At 34.2% G+C, this 18,044-nt stretch overlaps 1 protein-coding gene across 1 annotated transcript in view; it reads right to left on the bottom strand.

The window, feature by feature from the left end:
* Window positions 1-3,936: 3,936 nt before the first annotated feature.
* Window positions 3,937-18,044, bottom strand: part of Pi3K68D (phosphatidylinositol-4-phosphate 3-kinase catalytic subunit Pi3K68D) — a 35,199-nt gene continuing 21,091 nt past the window's right edge. Inside the window, exon 3 of the mRNA XM_090383279.1 lies at window positions 3,937-8,852. Coding sequence (XP_090239405.1) covers window positions 3,937-8,852 — 4,916 coding nt within the window. The remainder of the gene's footprint in view (window positions 8,853-18,044) is intronic.

The raw sequence follows: 18,044 nt of genomic DNA, 5'->3' as shown, positions 1-18,044 counted from the left end.
AACGTCAAATGATGCCAGGCATGGTCATGTATTAGACAGTGAAGCACATGCACAAGGTTGGTGAACGTTATGGAGGCAGTTGTCTTGCAATGCATCCCACATACATGCTCTACATTGTCAACAGCAAGTGTCTGATTCTGCCTAGCAACCCATTTGTGTTCACCAACCTCGTGCATGTGCTTCACTGTCTAATACATGACCATGTCTGGCATCATTTGGTGTTCCATTGTAATGTTTTTTGTATATTAATGTCAGTTTACCCGAGCATTTGCTGCGATGTAATTGCCCAGCCCTATTCTCTCATTAGCCCGAATAAATACCACCAAGAGGAAAACGTTTTTAACGTGTGTGTGTGTGTGTGTGTGTGTGTGTGTATATATATTTTTTTTTTTAAAATTTATCTCTATTCCTTCAAAAGTTATGCAATTAGAGGCATTTCTTTTCACACCACCCTGTACCATTCGTGACATGTATAATGCTCTAGCCACCTGAGCTAGCAACTGCCATGCCATTATTCTGCTAATAATCTTACAAATGTCTATAATGCACTCTACAGAAAGAGAAACCCAAATCCAATTATTTCTGCTCCATTTTAAATTATAAATGCAGTGATGTTGCAATGCATACTTTTTAATACCTCATCTGGTCTGCATGTTCCATACCTAAATGTTACCTGGATATCAAATTTCATATAAAAAATTTAACACATTAACTGCAATGAAGCATTCTAATTGTCTTAGCATTTACAGTTACTACACAATTATGTTCTGCAGTCGATTTGCTGTTTGCTGGATGAAACATCCAAGGAGAAAGTTTTCAGGAGAAAAAAACCATGCTACCCTCGCCGCCTCAGATTGACTATCTCAGCCATGTTGTGAAAATGACCCATAAAATTTCCTTGCATTATTGGTGGGATTCAAATTCTGGTCTTTTCCATCCAGTGTGGGAAGGAAAAGAAAAAAAAAATTAACTGTACTACTCATAAGGGCAAATGATGACAATTCATGATGTGAAACACATCTCACAAAAAAACAAAACAATTCTGAAATGTGAATATTTATCAACTTATATTACAGTATAGTTTAGGGCTAAAGCCTCGGGTTATGTAAAGAGTTTAACTAATGTACAAGTTAGTGAAGTTGCATCATTTCAGTACATAGCCAACTACTTAAGTAGTTAAAATTGGCATCATTAAGTATATATCTCATTGTGAATACCTTCACGAGTTGCCATGATATTGCACTACCTCGAATAAGTAATGCTTCACCATAGGAGAAGACTACTGTTACTTATTCTCAGTGGATACCATCACCCATACAGCACCGTTTTGGAGCTTATTGGCTCTTCATCACTGGGTGGGCAGGTACCCTTGTGTGGCAATGATGACAACCCAGTTGCGAAGTATAATTAGATTTTAGAATAAACATTATATCTATTCATTTGATTAGAGAGGATTTCTGAAAAACTTCTGAGCTAGTTAAAAATCTGGTATTATTCTGAGTGATTTTCTCTGAATACAAAACTTTACAATTTCTCCTTGTCATAATTTTTAAACATGTATTTGTTTAAATATATTCTGTGAAGGTTTGATGTGCTTCTAAGTTTATACTATGCCATATTCCTCTAACTGATTTATTTTATTATACAACATACAGTCAGTCCTCGTATAGCACGATAGTTGTGTTCCTAGAAACAATCGTGCAATGCAAAATCGTGCAATATGAACAACAGGCCCTATGGGAAAAATAGGGTTAGGTGCCGACCACCCAAGACTGAGCACACATTTGTAACTAAAACATTACCAAACACAATAAATAATCGTAATAAAATACTTACATATTTTACGTAAGTATTCTATTACGTAACAAAATATTGCTAATGCTTTTGCTTCCATCGTAAGCAAACTTGTTTTTCGTTTGATTTTCTATCCAAACAGATGACAGCCGTTCCATCTCTTCCAATTCTTGTGTCAAAGTGTAATTAAAATCTAATGGATTTTAATTACACTGAGTTGTTCCTGCTATGAAAGTTGTTTTTATTTTCTCCGCGTTCTTTGTAATTCTCGGCGTTGCCTCATTTAGGTTGTAGCACGTGCAATATCACATGGTCTTTCATTTCGCTCAAAGCGTTTCACAGTTTCATATTTTTTCTCTATCGACAGAGGCGGACTGGCCATAAGCCTTACCGGGGAAACCCCGGTGGGCCGGAGGCTGGTATGATTTTGGCCATAAACCATAGTATGAGGCCACCATAAATTTTCCTGGGTAAGAATTTTTGACTCAGTCTGCCTGTTTATAGATATTGCTTTTCTTTTTCTCTGTGAATCTGTAGTGTTCACCAGGATGCTTCCTTTTTACACCTTTTAAGTATTTTACTCATTTTTAGGGAATAAAGCAAAATTACAAAATCAGGAGGCACGCTTGATACACATAAACAAAGCTACGCGCGTGTAGCAACTGAATAAACAACACCATAAAGGCAGAGATACACTATTAACACCTCACATTTTACTAAAGCACATTTCTAGGGGTTACTACCATAAAACAATAAAAACAATTTCCAGTTGCGTTTCTGCGATTGGAATCTGTTATAAACTGGTAGTAAACTCGATCTAATTGCATTTGCGAAATACCGATAGCTGGAATTGTGTGGGTTTTTACGTTATTATGGTGAAAAGTATTTCCCCTTCACTGATATAAGAAACAAATACATTTTCAGAATCTTCTCTTCATTCCTATCGTGTTGCGTTCGACTGCCATTTCTTGTAAACACAAAGGCAAATCGTGCATAAGCGAATTCGGTTCGTGTTATATAAGATATTGTTCCCCTATTTATAAATCGTGTATGATCGAATTCGTGTAGTATAAACATGTGTTATACGAGGACTGACTGTACTTAGAAAGAGAAATACTAAAGGAATTTTTGCAATTTTTAGCAATTTCATGGCGAACAGAATTCCTCTTTGTTCTCCTAAATTTTAATTTTTTGAAGTTGAAATTATTACTATTTCTAGGATTTCTGGATTATGGCAAAAGAAGAGAAAAAAAATTAAATTTATTAATTTTACTTGTTTAAAAAAATTTGTTTTAATAGAAGTTAAGATAATACACATCAAAACCCACAAAAAAAAAAAAAAAAAAATTAAGACATAAGTAAATATTAAAAACAAACAACTGTAGTTATTTGAAACTAAATACATTTCTAGACATTTCATTTTTGGTATTTAATCCACCCTGAAGTACATCTGAATGACTATTATCCCTGATATAGTTGGAATAAGAAATACTAAACTTGTAAGATCTAAGCGTGATTTGAATAAGTGTATTTTTAGTACAAACAAAGCAAGAATAAACCAACTTTTTTCTTTTTTTCTTTTTTATGGCAAGATTGCAATACAAAAAAGACAAAAGTATATAATCTCAATATTTTTGGTCAACTCAAATTCAATTTATATTTTTTTATTTTGGCATACAAAATATTTACACTATATAGTCTTAATATTCATATCAGAATAATTATAATTGTTATTTAAGAAAAAATTTTGTATATCTTTTGAAATTTACAGGAAGAAAAATATATATATTTACACAAAATTTACACCGGTTTTATGATACAGCATAAGTTATAATAGTCTTTTTAAGACTGGAAATAAAAAAAAAAAACCTTATATATAAATATATATCTTTATTTGAACTGTTTTATTCGAGAAAACTATGATTAATGATTTCCTAACCATATTAAATGAATAAGTATAAAATGTTTATAAACACAGGAAAACTTATTTTTTTATCACAGCTATAAATACTTTCATGTAAAATTGAAATGTTTGGATATCTGCATGATATGTTAAAAGCATGATTGTCCTAAAAGGCACTAATACAAAACTTTCATACAGTAACAATTTCTGCAAAATGTATAACAATCAAGAATTATAAATTAGTAAAGACTACCTAGAGAATACCAATTAACATGTTCTTTTGTTAAGTCTATACTGCTTAAAGGAATCTCTACTGCACCTAGGAACTCATTTCCTTGTACTCTATCATAATTCCACACAGAAACATGTAGGCATTGTTTCTGAACCACCTCTAAGGGTAGCTGATATACCAACATCTCCATGAATGTTGGGTGGCAGTTCTTCCACACAATTTTTGTTTTTCGCTTTGTCCTTTTATTTGTGTCTGGGAGGAGATATGTTTTAACGTATGAATCAGGTGCAGTCCCTTTCAATGAGGTTAAGTTTTTAGCATGCATTATCATTACAAACAGACTTTTATTAGCATATACAATGGAAACTTTTACTTGACCTTGAATTGAACTCACTGAGCTTTCTCTTCTCCTGTACACTTCTTCATCTACTGTTTCTTCAAACATTCCCTCTTGGTCCCTCAAAATAGGATGAAAGAATGTATACACAAGAGTACAGTGAGCAATTTCATAGGCCATGTTCAACAGAGATTTCAAAAAAAGGCCAATCTCTACTTTTCGCTTTTCTGCAACCTCGCGCACATTAGACCGTCCCATCAGAGGATTTCGAGGAAGAGAATGGAACTTTGCTAGAGGAAATATCATACACAGTTTCTGATGAAATTCCAGAAATTCACGGTAAGAACGAAATACATTCATTGGATCAGGAAGGTTCTCCCTTTCCACCTTAACTGTATAGATGTAATACTTTTCTGGATCATATTTTTTCTGGCAGTCAATTACTTCTAGTGAGATTATTTTTCCATCTATCTCTTTGGTAAATGTCTTTGGTATAAATGATAGCAAAAGTCCATCGTTATGGTCACCAGTGAAACGAAGCTGGGCAAGAGAGTGAATAAAGAAATTAAACTGAGTAAACCACGACTTTAAACTTTCCTGTATCATTTGAGTAAACTGTGCTGATGCTTCAGCTTCTGACAGCCCAGGAAGCAAAGCTTTATGGACATAACTCACAGCATCTACAGTCAATCCAGGGATTCCAGAAAAGACCATCAAAGTAAATAAATTCAGGAATATGCTGCTGTTTTTACGAATAATGTTCAATGCCTGACAACACAAATCAACAAAATTATGAAATTTCTTTGATGGCTTATCTCCTCCATTAATGACATAAGCCATATCTGATGTCAAAACAAAGGGAGTGCGATCCCGTTTAATATTACCAAACATCTGTGCATCACCCAGAAATTTACCAAAGTCTATATGAAATATGTGGCCAGATGTTTTTAACATTATATTATCATTATGTCTATCACAAATTCCCAAAATATATGTAGCAACACAGTACCCAGCACATGAAAAGGTGAAGTTTTCAACAGCTTGCTGGTATTCTAGTTCAGAAGTATTATGTTTCTGTAGCCACTCGGCTATAGGGCGATCTTGAAAAGCACCCCTAAGGCCATGTTCTGACTGAATTTTCCGTAAAGTTTCGGCTTCTAAAACCATTTCCACCATGCCTTTTCTATAGTTAGTTGGAACACAGATAAAAGTCACTATCTTAAGGTCTAATCCTTCTTTCAACCACAGCTTTTCCATAATACGAATCATTTGCAAAGTCAACATATCTTGTCGCAAATCATCCCCAACCTTATAAACTGCTTCTATATTATTAGCACCCCTTTCTGGGCTATGAAAAGCAAGTTTTAATGGTAAAGTATTTGATGTAAAATAAGAACAAGATTTCACATCTAGGCCATTTACTTCCAGACTAGGGCTGAGGGGAAGGCAGGTTGGCTTATTTTTTAAAATATGATGAGTACCTTCAAGTTCCTGTAGCAGCACACGTAATCTAGTATTTTCTTTAGTGGTTTTTATTTCATTAGCTACTCTTGAAAGGTTTTCAAGTAATACTTCTTGACTCTCTATTCTAGTTCGCATAGCATTCCCTACTATGATCAGAAGCGAGTTTAACATAATCTGCATTCGTTTTCCAGCAATTTTATCATCTAGATTTTGTTTTAAAAGCCAATATAGTTGATGAGCAATCCTAATGCAAGTTAATGATCTCTTCAATAAAAACCATGTAATTGCAGAATCCTCCCAGCTCTCATGTCGCAGAATTTGTACCATCTGTGGCAAGTAATCACATAACTCGTCATTTGAAATGCTTTCCATCCATGAAATTGCTGTTCTACGTACTTCAACATCTGGAAAGGAAGGACGCAGGAGTAAGAGGGCTCCAACAGGAGAGAGAGGATGCCAACTATGTAACATAGCATAAATATCTGGAAGGCATGCCCAGTCCCAACCATGTGCTACTGACAATACTTTTGGTAAAGCATGTGGAATATTACAGAGAAAATATCTTTTTTCCCAGAGAAGTTCTTTTTCTTCAGAGGTTAATGGAACAACAATGTCACGAGAAATCATCTCATGCAACTGTGACTGGAGTGTTAGGTCTAAAGCATCAAAGTCTTTTTTTTGGAATGAAGCAAATTCAGTTGTGGTCACTGACGGAAATTCAACTTCACACTCAAATTCAGGCATTTTTATTTGCAAAAAAGGACATCGATCATCAGGATTTGAAAGAAGTGGTCCAGATTGTCTAATGATATCATCAGGCCATAACCCTAAAAAGAATGTACCCTGTGACAATTTATGCTTATAATTAAATAAAGATATACCACACCAACCAAGTGGTATTTTCTGGTTTTGTGAGTTAAGGTTTACTTCTTTGCCTGCATACAGTATAAAATAAATCTTGGCTTCTCGAGGTAATGTACACATGGGAACTGATTCAAACTGAAGCCATTCTTCAAATACAATGCGGTGAAAGAAGCTTTTTGAAATTACACCCGCTTTGGAAGTGGATAATGTAGCTAGACAGATTTCTCCAAAGCAAAGTTCACATGTTATACTGAAATGTTCATACTGGGTAATCCATTCTGGTTGCAGTCGATGAATTAGGCAAACTTGAAAAAGGAGCGTATCTAAAAAATAAGTAACATGTTTAGTATCACGTGGTTTTAACGATGGCACAGTGAAATCAACATTAAATATCAAACAATACGAGACAAGGAGCTGATAAACAGCATCAAATAAATGTTGCAATGATAATTCTAGAAGCTGAAGTAAATTCCCATATTGGTCCCTATCTATCATATCTTTTAAAATACTACTGTTATCTGGTGTGTCAATTTCTTGCACTAAATCCCATTCAAGAACTGAAGAGGATTTTCCAAACGTTTGGCATACTTCAATAAAATTTGCAACAGTATCTGTAATTTCCATTGTTTCAATACAAGACAAAAGTACACATACTGCCTTTACAGCTTGAACAACTCCTTGTGAAGATATGACATTACTTTCAGAAACAAGGGCACAGTTCTTAACTTTTTCTACCTCTTTCTTTAGTGTTTCTAATAAAATAGTAACAGATTCACAAGTGATGATCTGAGAATTTCCTTTTGGCAAGACGTCATCAACTCTAAAATCAGTATCTGATATATCATCAACTGCAGTCCTTGCCAATGAGCATTTCAAGTTCCCTTTATCGATCAACACAAGATATACAGCTTTATCAAACTTCTGACAGTAATGAATGTATTCATAATCTGCTAACACAGAGTCGACAGAAAAATACTCTGCAAGTCCTCGCACTTTAAGAATAAAATTATCCATAGACATATCTGGAGTGTCAAATATCATACAAACAGCATTACTAATTATGTGTTCAATACTAGCATTTATATCGCAGGTAAAGGATACTGGTCTTTCTGAATACTGAGAAGAAATTACAAGTTTTATACTGATGATACCCTCTTGGCAGTTGTCAAGCACTGGGCTAATTACATAACCTAAATTTGTAAGATAATCATCATAAGGATGCTGTGCCCTTAACTCTTTTAACTTGACACAAAAATCATACAATTCCTCACTGCAAGCAATATCACGTTGTATTACTTCCATGCTTTCAAAACTATAATTCTTTGTGATATTTTCTAACTTTGGCTGTGAATCTAAACTGTCTGCATGTGATTCCAAGCTTACTTTAGACTCCATTACATCTTTTGTAGGATCAGAGTTATTCATTTCTGAACTACAATGTTGAAATGATTCTTCTGTACTATTACAAAATGAGACTGAGGGACTAATATTGTGATTAACTTCTTTTTTTAGTAAAAGACTCTCTGTACCATCAAATTCAGATAATGGATCAAACATCTTTAATATGTCATCAGAATTAGATTTCACAGGTGGCAGCTGCCTATTCAACTGAGTATCACCTCCACAAATAAGATCAATTAGATTGCTATCTCTTTTCTTTTTCATAAATTTCAATACATTTTCTAAACTTTCATGCCTGATATCTTCTTTGGTTTCAACTGCACTACTTTCTGAGGCATCTGTGGCAATATGCTGCACTAAGGAGATTTCGTGATATTCAGAACACAAGGTTTTGAGATATTCTGGAGTGTTGCACGATGACACTACTTTTAAATTTGATGTAGATTTATTATAGCAAGTAACATGATTTTCAGATAAATAAGGCACGGACAAATTAGATTCAGAGCTAGAAGTTTGTGTTAAACTATACAAGGAAGAAATCTGTGATGACCAAGGTTTAAATGAATCTGAACTAGCACTTTGAGCATTTTGTTTATGTAAAGTAGAACTAGGGCCTTCAGCAAAACTAAACAAGAAATCAGCTAAGAGATTACCATCACTAACTTCCCTGTTCTTTTCAGGAGGACTGGAAAAATTAATGAGATCTTCCATTTCTTGATTTTTTCGAAATACCTGAGCACGTGGGGGAGGAGGAACTAATAGGAGTTCATTAATGTCAGATCTGGAAGATACAACTTGTTGCCAAGATGGTCCCATCCAACGCCGAGGAGGCAAGGGTGGTGGCGTAGTAGAGAAGTCTACAAAAGAAATGAAAAAATATCTAAACTGCTTTTTTTACCTTTGTGGTTCTTGTTAATAATTACAGAATATTCCACTGGTCAGAGAGATAAAACTTAATTTTTCTACTATAAGAGAAAGTTTTATATACTGCACTTTTTTCTACATGATTCAAAATAAGCCGACTGGGCTAGCCGGGTGGGTAAAGTGCTTGCCTGGCAACCCAAAGGTCGCGGGTTCGAATCCCACCTCGGGCTTGGATCAAAGTACACTGCAAAAACCTTGGGAGGTGCATTATGGCCACAGAAGCCGATGCGCCAACAACTACCAAAAAAAAAAAAAAGATTCAAAATAAACAAAATTGTAATTGTTATTTAGGAAAAAATGTTTGTATATCTTTTGAAATTTACACACACACACACACACACACACACACACACACACACTTATATTGGTTTTATGATACATTATCTTTTTAAGACTGGAAATTTAAAAAAAATCCTATATACATATTTGTAGTGCTTTTTTTGGGACGGTACAGTATACCGGCACCTTCATTAACAGTGACGTGTGGCATTTGGATGCAGTGCACTTCGAAATTTGTAATATTCCATAAATTTTTTTTCACATTTGCCTACTATTCAAATAAGCTTAAAATTATTTAACTAAATTTGCATTTTTCACTGTCTATTGTTAAGATATTTTCTATATAAAACTGTATAACCATTTTTATAATTCTAAATTACTCAGTCAGACCTCTGTTTAACGAAGTCCTTTTATAGCGAATTATTTTGAATTCCCTTTGGAAGTAACATTTAAAATACTTTCCGTTGAGCAAAGAAAATTTTCATATAGTGAACGGATTAGGAGAGAATTAACTCTGTATGCACTGTTCACATTTCTGGCCTTCAGGCAATTTATGCAGTTAGTGCTGCTGCTGCGTGAATTAAGAGAGCTAAAGGGATTATCATTCTACAACTTAGTGGTACCTGGTAAAACCTATCCAACCACCTGTCCCACGTAAGGAGAAGTTGCGCTGGTCAACAGTGAACAGATCAAGGGGTGTTCCTAATGAACTCTAGTCCACCTTCTACTGCAGTGGTGTCCAAACTTTTCCCGTACAGGGGCCATGTTCAAAAAATATTCCAAGTTAGATTTCTTTAGTGTGTTACATTTTCCATATCTTGTTGCATGTAAAAGTAAAATTGAAAATATTTGAAAATGTTATTAAGTACAATATACAATTACATTTGCTAAACAAAACATTTAATGATAAAAATTTTTTGATAATTAACAAAATTTAAAATGATGTTTTAGTTCACTTTCTGGGCAGGCTGTAGGTTGGACACCACTGTGAATCAACTGTAAGCTCCCCGTTTGAGAATTAGGAGAGAGTGATTTTCTTTTACCCTTACAAATAATCATCTGTTGTTTTGCGGAAGTGCGTTATCCACATTTTTCCGTAAATTTTCCCTATCTCTGTTTACATGGTCACAGTACCTGAATATCTTGAATGACACCGACATTTTGGGCAGTTTCAAAAAAAAAAAAGAAAAAATTCAAATTTAAGAACTAGTGACAATACCGATGACGAGAGAAGGAAAAAGAGGACAACAAAGGTCCAACAATGAATTGTTGGCATTTGGTGAAAATGAAGTTAGAAAATTGTCAATTAAGTTGCAGTTAAATGAGATACAATTCGTGCATTTCGGGAATACCTAATTGAAAAGATGGTTTCGGAAGAATTGAAGCATTTGATGGACCCTCTGAGTACGATACCAATTTCATCGAGTGAATGTGAACGAGGACTTTTACAAATGAACCTGATCACCAGCCCAACCAGAGCTTCATTGATGACAAAAAGTAACTTCTCTACTGTTTCTTAAAATTGTAGGCCCACCGCTGACCCACTTCGGAAATGTCATTCAGCAAGAGACACACAGAGGAAGAAAAGAAGTTAGCACAGGCTGTCAGATGAGAACTTAATAAAAATTTGGAATATTCTACAAAAACTTTATTATGAAATTATTTTTAATTATGTTATTTATTTTTACTTATTTTTAGTGTCTGTAGTCTAATAAAGGACCCTTATGTCACTCAGTTGTGTCTGTCTGTCCGTCCGTCACAGCATTGTATCTCTGGAACCACTCTCTGGAACCACTCAACCTACTGACTTGAAATTTTGCATGGGTTTGTACATCATGTGGGCCAACCTAACACCATATTGACTTTTGTTGACAAAAATTTGTCTGCGAAATTGGGAGGGAGGGGGGGGGGGTAATGTGGGGCAAAAAATGTTGTCGACAACCAATAGCTTATTATACACTGTTGGAAAGAGCTCAACAAGTAGGTTTAAAATATAATTTTAAGATATTTTGAAAATTAAAGATGACGGCACCAGACAGGAAAATGTAATTTTGGTGTCCCCCCCATCTATTTCCACCACTAATGGAGCTAAAAATTTAAAAATGACATCAGCTATGCATTATTCGATGCTTATCAAGGGAAAACTATTCTGATTGAAATCTATCATTTACTTTTTGTGTTAAAATTAAAAAAACAATTTTTTATTGCCCTTCGATAGCACCCTCCTTTGTACTAAGTAACTCTCTCCTTTTGGTGACAAAAAGGCTGCTAAATAGTTAATAATTCTATAAATGTCATTTATAAATTTTGCGACAAGAAATATTTAACAATTTTCAATTCTGGAGTTGTCCCGGCAAGGAGGTAGTCAGTGAGGCAGTGTTGAGGCAGCGTTGGTGGGGAGGCACCTGCACAGTCTTGCACAGCCCTCACCTGCCAGTTGCTTCTCCCTCAAGACTTTAATCGCTTCTCCAGGAAGAAGTTGAGTCGCTTCTCCCACCCTTGTCATTCACAACAACTGGAAAGACTCAAATGGACAACGCTTTCATTAGTTCCTCAGTTTTAGGCCAAGCCGGGTACCAGAAACTTTTTTCAGTTACCATAAAGCTCTCTATTTGAGATACTACACTAACGACCATTCGTGACTACGGCCTCTTAATCCTGAGTGCCCAGCACTCAGTTGACCGATTTATTTACTTATTTTACTCCCATTTTACTTATTTTTTTTTATATACTTGAATAATAAATTTATGCTTAATAAACTGTGTTAATATACTAAATTTGTTGTTCTTATTCCAAAAACTTGACTACTGAAGTAACAATATCAGGAAAAAAAAAAAAAAAAAAAATTTTTTTAGAGTACTTTTCATATCCTTTTAATTTTCAAATTTTCCTGATAGCAAAGAATGAGTACCGGCACCTATTTTTTTACAAAAAAAAAAAAAAAAAAAAAAAAAAACACTGCATATAAGCATGTGCGTGTGTGTGTGTATATATATATATATATATATATATATGTATGTATCTTTATTTGAACTGTTTTATTCATTATAAATTCTTATTCAATAAAATTTTTAAAATTTGAGAACTAAATGTAAATCTGAATTAAACAGAAAAAAATAAAAAATAAATAAAAAATACACACTATACACTAGAGGTCTGCATCGGCCTACATTTTTTTTATTTTTACCTGGCCCAGCCCGATCTGACCCACCCGAACCGATTTTTATCCCAATAAATAAAATCGCTAGCATTAGTTTCTGAAGTTTCATAATAATAATAAAAAAGATTCAATATTAATCATTATATAACAATAATTATCCAAAATAATTATCAGTATTAATTATTAAAAAAGAAAATGTAATAAATTTTCAATTTGCCATATTTAATATAATTCTAAAACAAATATGATATCTACCTCTATCAGCCACCTTTTCTTCACACTCCTTTTATTGTAATTGTTGTGCAGAAATAAAATAGTCAATACTGTTGCTACTTAAATCGGTGCGAATTTATTGCACTGCTAATCCGGCTACACTAAAGTTTCTTTCGATCTTGCACTGCTGCTGGGTCATTTCGACGAAAAAGTACAAATTTCAATGAATTTTGGAGATGTTAGCAAAATGCACCTTATTAGTCAATTAAAAGTGTTAACAGAAAATGTTTTTTTTTTTTAAATGTGTAATAATATACATTTTCTACAAGGAACTATGTCGTCTAGTGCAAACAGATAATTTTCCATAAATGACTTGAGAGCCAAGCAACCAACAAATAAATCTCCAAATAATATTTTATTTTTAAATATGATTTGATTCTTGCTGTTACAATCTAATTTTTAAATTAAATTAATTTGATGTAATTATATTTTATTTTATTATAAAATTAAATTTGGAACATAATTAGTCTTTCACCTTATTGTATATTGCAAAGTGTGAGGAGGAAGATATATCCACCATAATTAAGTAAAGACCAAAGCAATACACCACTAACAGCTGAAATCTAAAGGAAATTCTAAAATAAACCTGAAATACTCCCAGAAATTTCTCATAGCCCACAAGTTGAGAAACACTTGCATAGAGCAGCACCATTCTTTTCATGCCAGCTTATAACTGTATACTCCTTTGGATCAATAACCAGCTAACCTGTTAATTCTTTCCCAATATATATATTATATATATTTAGATAAAAGCCTTACTTGTCGGCAAATAATTTCACTGATTATTCAGAAACGTAGCACCCTCATCCCATTATAATCCTTTGCACTGTGTACCATCCCATTTAACAAACTTACATGCTACTATTACGTACTTCATGCGGAATCTTAATAGTTGCAATCTTGTGATTTTTAATTAAAATGAAACTTTTCAGTAGTAATATCCTGGGATCTTAATGTGAAATTCTCAATTAAAATAATGTCACTATCATTTTACACACTTGTTCGAAATAACTTCACAAAAGTTTATGATGAATAGTTCTAATGTTTTATATTTTTCACATCTCTAATCCAAAAATGTAATTCTTGTCAGTGCCCCACGAACATTTCTAAATTATATGAGCATTAGACTTCCAAGCTAACTTAATAAACCTTAAACGTATCTATAATATCATATCATTTATATATGTATATATACATATAAGATGTGATGTTTTCTAAATCAGTAGATGCTGTAAAAATATTATGGAAAATAAGTGTTTCTATATGCAGCAGTCTTACAGATTTTATTAAACTGAGCAAATATGCTCAATAAATGCAGAGTAATCTCTTACCTTAACATTTTAAATGCCAATACTGTATCCATGTACATTTTTATAACTGTATTTTAAAACTCTTAAGTGAAAACAACAGCAACATACACATGAAACACAAAATATCTAGTTATTAACTAGAGATAAACCCTATTCCATAATCTTAGAGAAGGCATATTGAACAATACTTAGATGGTTCAAAGTACCAAACAGATAAGATAAACTAGCTTTTATTAATAAGATGTGATAATCATAGGTAAAAGTATACAGGAAATTCAGAATAAAAACTCAGTTGTAGCAACATTTCCAGCTTTTTATATCAAAGAAGAGACAATTAATGAGTTAAAAATAAATAAAAAATAACAAATAAAATATGTGAATACTGACTGAAATATTACATGGTTATTATTAGTATTAAAAGGGAGAATTATGCAAAAGTTATGTAGTACATGCTGTCAAAAAAGTAAACTAAATATTTTCCACTTATATGAACATTAGTATCAGAAGAACAATGGTTCAATAAATATAAACAAAACAGTATTTATTAAAAGGAATCTGTACTCTGTCAGAACATGACTCTCTTAAGTTACTGGATGGTTAATTTCTGTGTAAGTCATTTCCCAGTTTTCCATTAATATAAAAAACATTGAATAGTATCTGGTGGATTGTTCTACCAGATATGAATAACTTAACTACTTATAATCCTGCTCATGTTGCTGACAAACTCATTGGTATTTTGCATTTATATTCACATAAGGAATATTAGGGATGGGGATGCCAGAAGTGTAACAAATTCTAACAGGGGGATAAATGATATTGTGATACTGAGAGGAAAGTGGAGAATAGTCCCTATGGACTGCATGTGTGAAATTCACAAAGGGAGACATGAGTAATTACAGACCTTGTTAGTTTGACTTCTGTTCTGGGGAAAATAATGGAGTCTATGGTTAAAGAAGTAATGCAGAACCATCTAGATAGGAATGCAGTCACAACATGGATTTGTTATGGAGTAATCTTGTCTGACCAATTTGACTGGAAATTATGACACAGTAATGTAAAAAAGAATTTTGACATTATATACATAAGATTTTGGAAAAGCTTTTGATACTGTTGCACATAAAAGACTACTGTTCAGATTGAAACAGTGTGGCATTAGTAACAAGTTACTGTTGTGTATAAAGGGATGGTTGATTTGGATATAAGCAAAGAGTGGTTATTAATATTATTAGTTTTCCAGGGCTCAGTGCTATGCAGTGTTATTTTAAATATTTATTAACATGTGTGCTGCCACCTAAATGTGAAAGAACACTTCAATGTGCCTAATTTTTGGAATGTTGGAAAAAAATCAACATTCTGAAAATTCATAGTAATGGTTGAAAATTAAAAGTTTGGGATTCATTGCTAAGTGAATATTTACTTCTGTGTTGAGCTAAATGAGAGCAAATCTTAAAATTTTATAAAAAGTTTGTGTACATAAACTAACATCAACACAAGCAAAAAAACAAAAACATTCAATCAGTATGCTAATTTCATATGCCTTTATATCTTACGGCACTTGTTGGCTGACCGCTCATATGCAATATGTCACACTGCTGTAATGCACAACTGCATTTTGAATGCAGTTGTGCATTACAGCACATCACTCCTAGTGCTGTTTTACACATATGTGTGTGTGTTAAGGCAGTGAATATGTCAATGATACTGATGAAGGAATATCACAATTTAATGTCTTAAGTTTGTAGATGATACAAGGTTGACAAGATGGTTAATGACAGTAATCAGAGTATGTTACTGCAAGAAAATCTGGAAAATTAGGCAGATGGGCTGAGAAGTGGAGAGTGCATTTTAATATTTGCAAATGTTAGGTACTGCATATCGGTAGCAGTAACCACAGAATAACATACCAACTCTGTATTACCACACTCATGGTAGTAGAGAATGAAAAAGACCTGGATGTAATTATATGGTCAAACAAGTTCTCTGAGCAGTGCAGTTGGGTTGCTAGAACAGCTCATGGGGTTTTTGTCAAATCATGCACAGGAATTCTGCCAGCATTCAGTTTGTTTGCTATCCGAGCAGGATCATCAATAGTTGAACCATCAATATCAAGTGGACCAATCTGATTCATCCCCTTTCTTTTAGAGTTTATATAAGTAAAGAAATCCTCGCTGTTTTTCTTAGCATTGTTTGCCAAAGATTTCTCGTAATCTGCCTTCACCTGCCTAACCTCATTTGTGACTTGATTAGACAACTTATATCTACCATAGGCTTCTGTATCGCCTGATAATTTATATGCATCCCATATATTTTTCTTCTCTACCACAAGTCTCATTAGTTCATTTGACAACCATTTAGGCTTAAACCTTGAACAATATTTCTGAATAGGTATGAAACATCTAGTGGCTTCCACGATTAATTCCTTGAATGCTTCCCACTTTGAATTTGCTGTTGGTAACATCAGTTGGTCCCACTGTACAGAATTTAAAAACTGTCTGAGACCAAATGTAGTCACCTTTATGGAAGCAAAAACCCTTTCCTTTACCCCTGATTAAGTAAATCCCACATTAGTACACTGTGATCACTGCCACCTAGTGGTTCCTTTATCTGCAAATTCTTAATACACAAATGATCACTGCTGATAACCAGATCAAGAGTATTACCCTCTTTGGTTGCCTCTTGAACATGCTGCAGAAAACAATCATCCAATAAATCCACAAAAGTCTTGCTAGTGTGTGAGTGGCCAACTCACAAGTTCCAGTCAATATCTGGGAAGTTAAAATCTCCCATTATAAGACATTCTGATTTACCAGCCCACTATTTCTCTGTACAATTGTTTGTTGTACTCATTCGAGTCATTAGGGCCTATAACCCAATCCTACTCTTATTTTTGCTTTGCCAGTGCTTATGTCACAACACACTGACTCAACATTGCACTGTCCATCCATGTCAACTGGATGCACTTCCTTTGATTTTATGTTTTTCTTAATTAACAGCATAACCCCTCTTGCCTTCCTATCCTATCTATCCCCTCTGTACTCCCAAAATTCCAATTCCGCATTCCTAATATCCTCCTATCCTATCTGATGACTGCCATCAGTCCCTGAAACCCCCAGTACCCCTTGCTCCAGGCCACTGCTTATTCTAATAGAAGTAGTGTAAGAATCACCTTCACCTCTGCCTGCAGCTACTTTTGACCTTTTAGTCTGCAAATCCCCCAAGCTTGCAGTTTTCTGACTCACCTAACACTGCATTATAGCATCAGCAAATATTCTTGCACCCTTTCTATTTAAGGGTATCCCATCCCTGTAGAAGCAGTCTATTCTGTTAACAAGCACAGACCAGGATGAAAAAAATTCTACCCCACGAGCCTTGCACAATCCCTCCAGGACAAAATTGACTGACAAGGCTCTCACATCATGTAGTCCCTCCTATCGTGTCTGGGCAGAATCGCAGACACTTTCGAATTTAACCTTAACTCGCAACTTTTTTTTCAACATTGACCTGTACTTGTTAAGCAAATCTGCAGATCTCCTACTCTTAATGTCATTTGTGCCAATATGTACAACAATATCACTCTTTGTGCCCTTAAAAGATGATATCTGCTTCACAACATGAACTTTTGCCCCTGGTAGACATACCCTGGTCCTATTCCACTATCCTTTTTACAATATATTACCCGTCTCCCTGACAATTGAGTCACCAACAATAACTAACTCCTGTGGGACCAGCGCATTCTGGCTTGGAGATTGCCGCTGTGTTGCCTGATGCACAATAATGAGCATTGAGAGCTTGATGGGCCCCTCATAAATTTCTTCAAGGTCATCTACCCTACATCTCAAGCTCTCATAGACATGCATCAGAATGCTGAGCTGACACCTAATTTCTAGACACTCCCTGCACCTGGCACACAAAGACATCCTGGAGGACTACAAGTCTAAAGATATATTTAATGTTGATGAAATGTCTATTTTTTAAATGTTTGCCGAACAAGACACTGACTATTAAAGGTGATAAATGTTTAGGTGGTAAAAATAGTAAGGAGAGAATTAAACTCTTGGTTGGTGCAAATATGGCTGGTAATGAAAAACTGAAACTTTTGGTAT

This window comes from Mastigoproctus giganteus, chromosome 10 (assembly GCF_048544385.1).
Source record: "Mastigoproctus giganteus isolate SK-2022 chromosome 10, ASM4854438v1, whole genome shotgun sequence".
Taxonomy (NCBI): domain Eukaryota; kingdom Metazoa; phylum Arthropoda; class Arachnida; order Uropygi; family Thelyphonidae; genus Mastigoproctus; species Mastigoproctus giganteus.
Note: the sequence above shows the minus strand (reverse complement) of the source record. Positions and strands in the feature narration are given on the sequence as shown.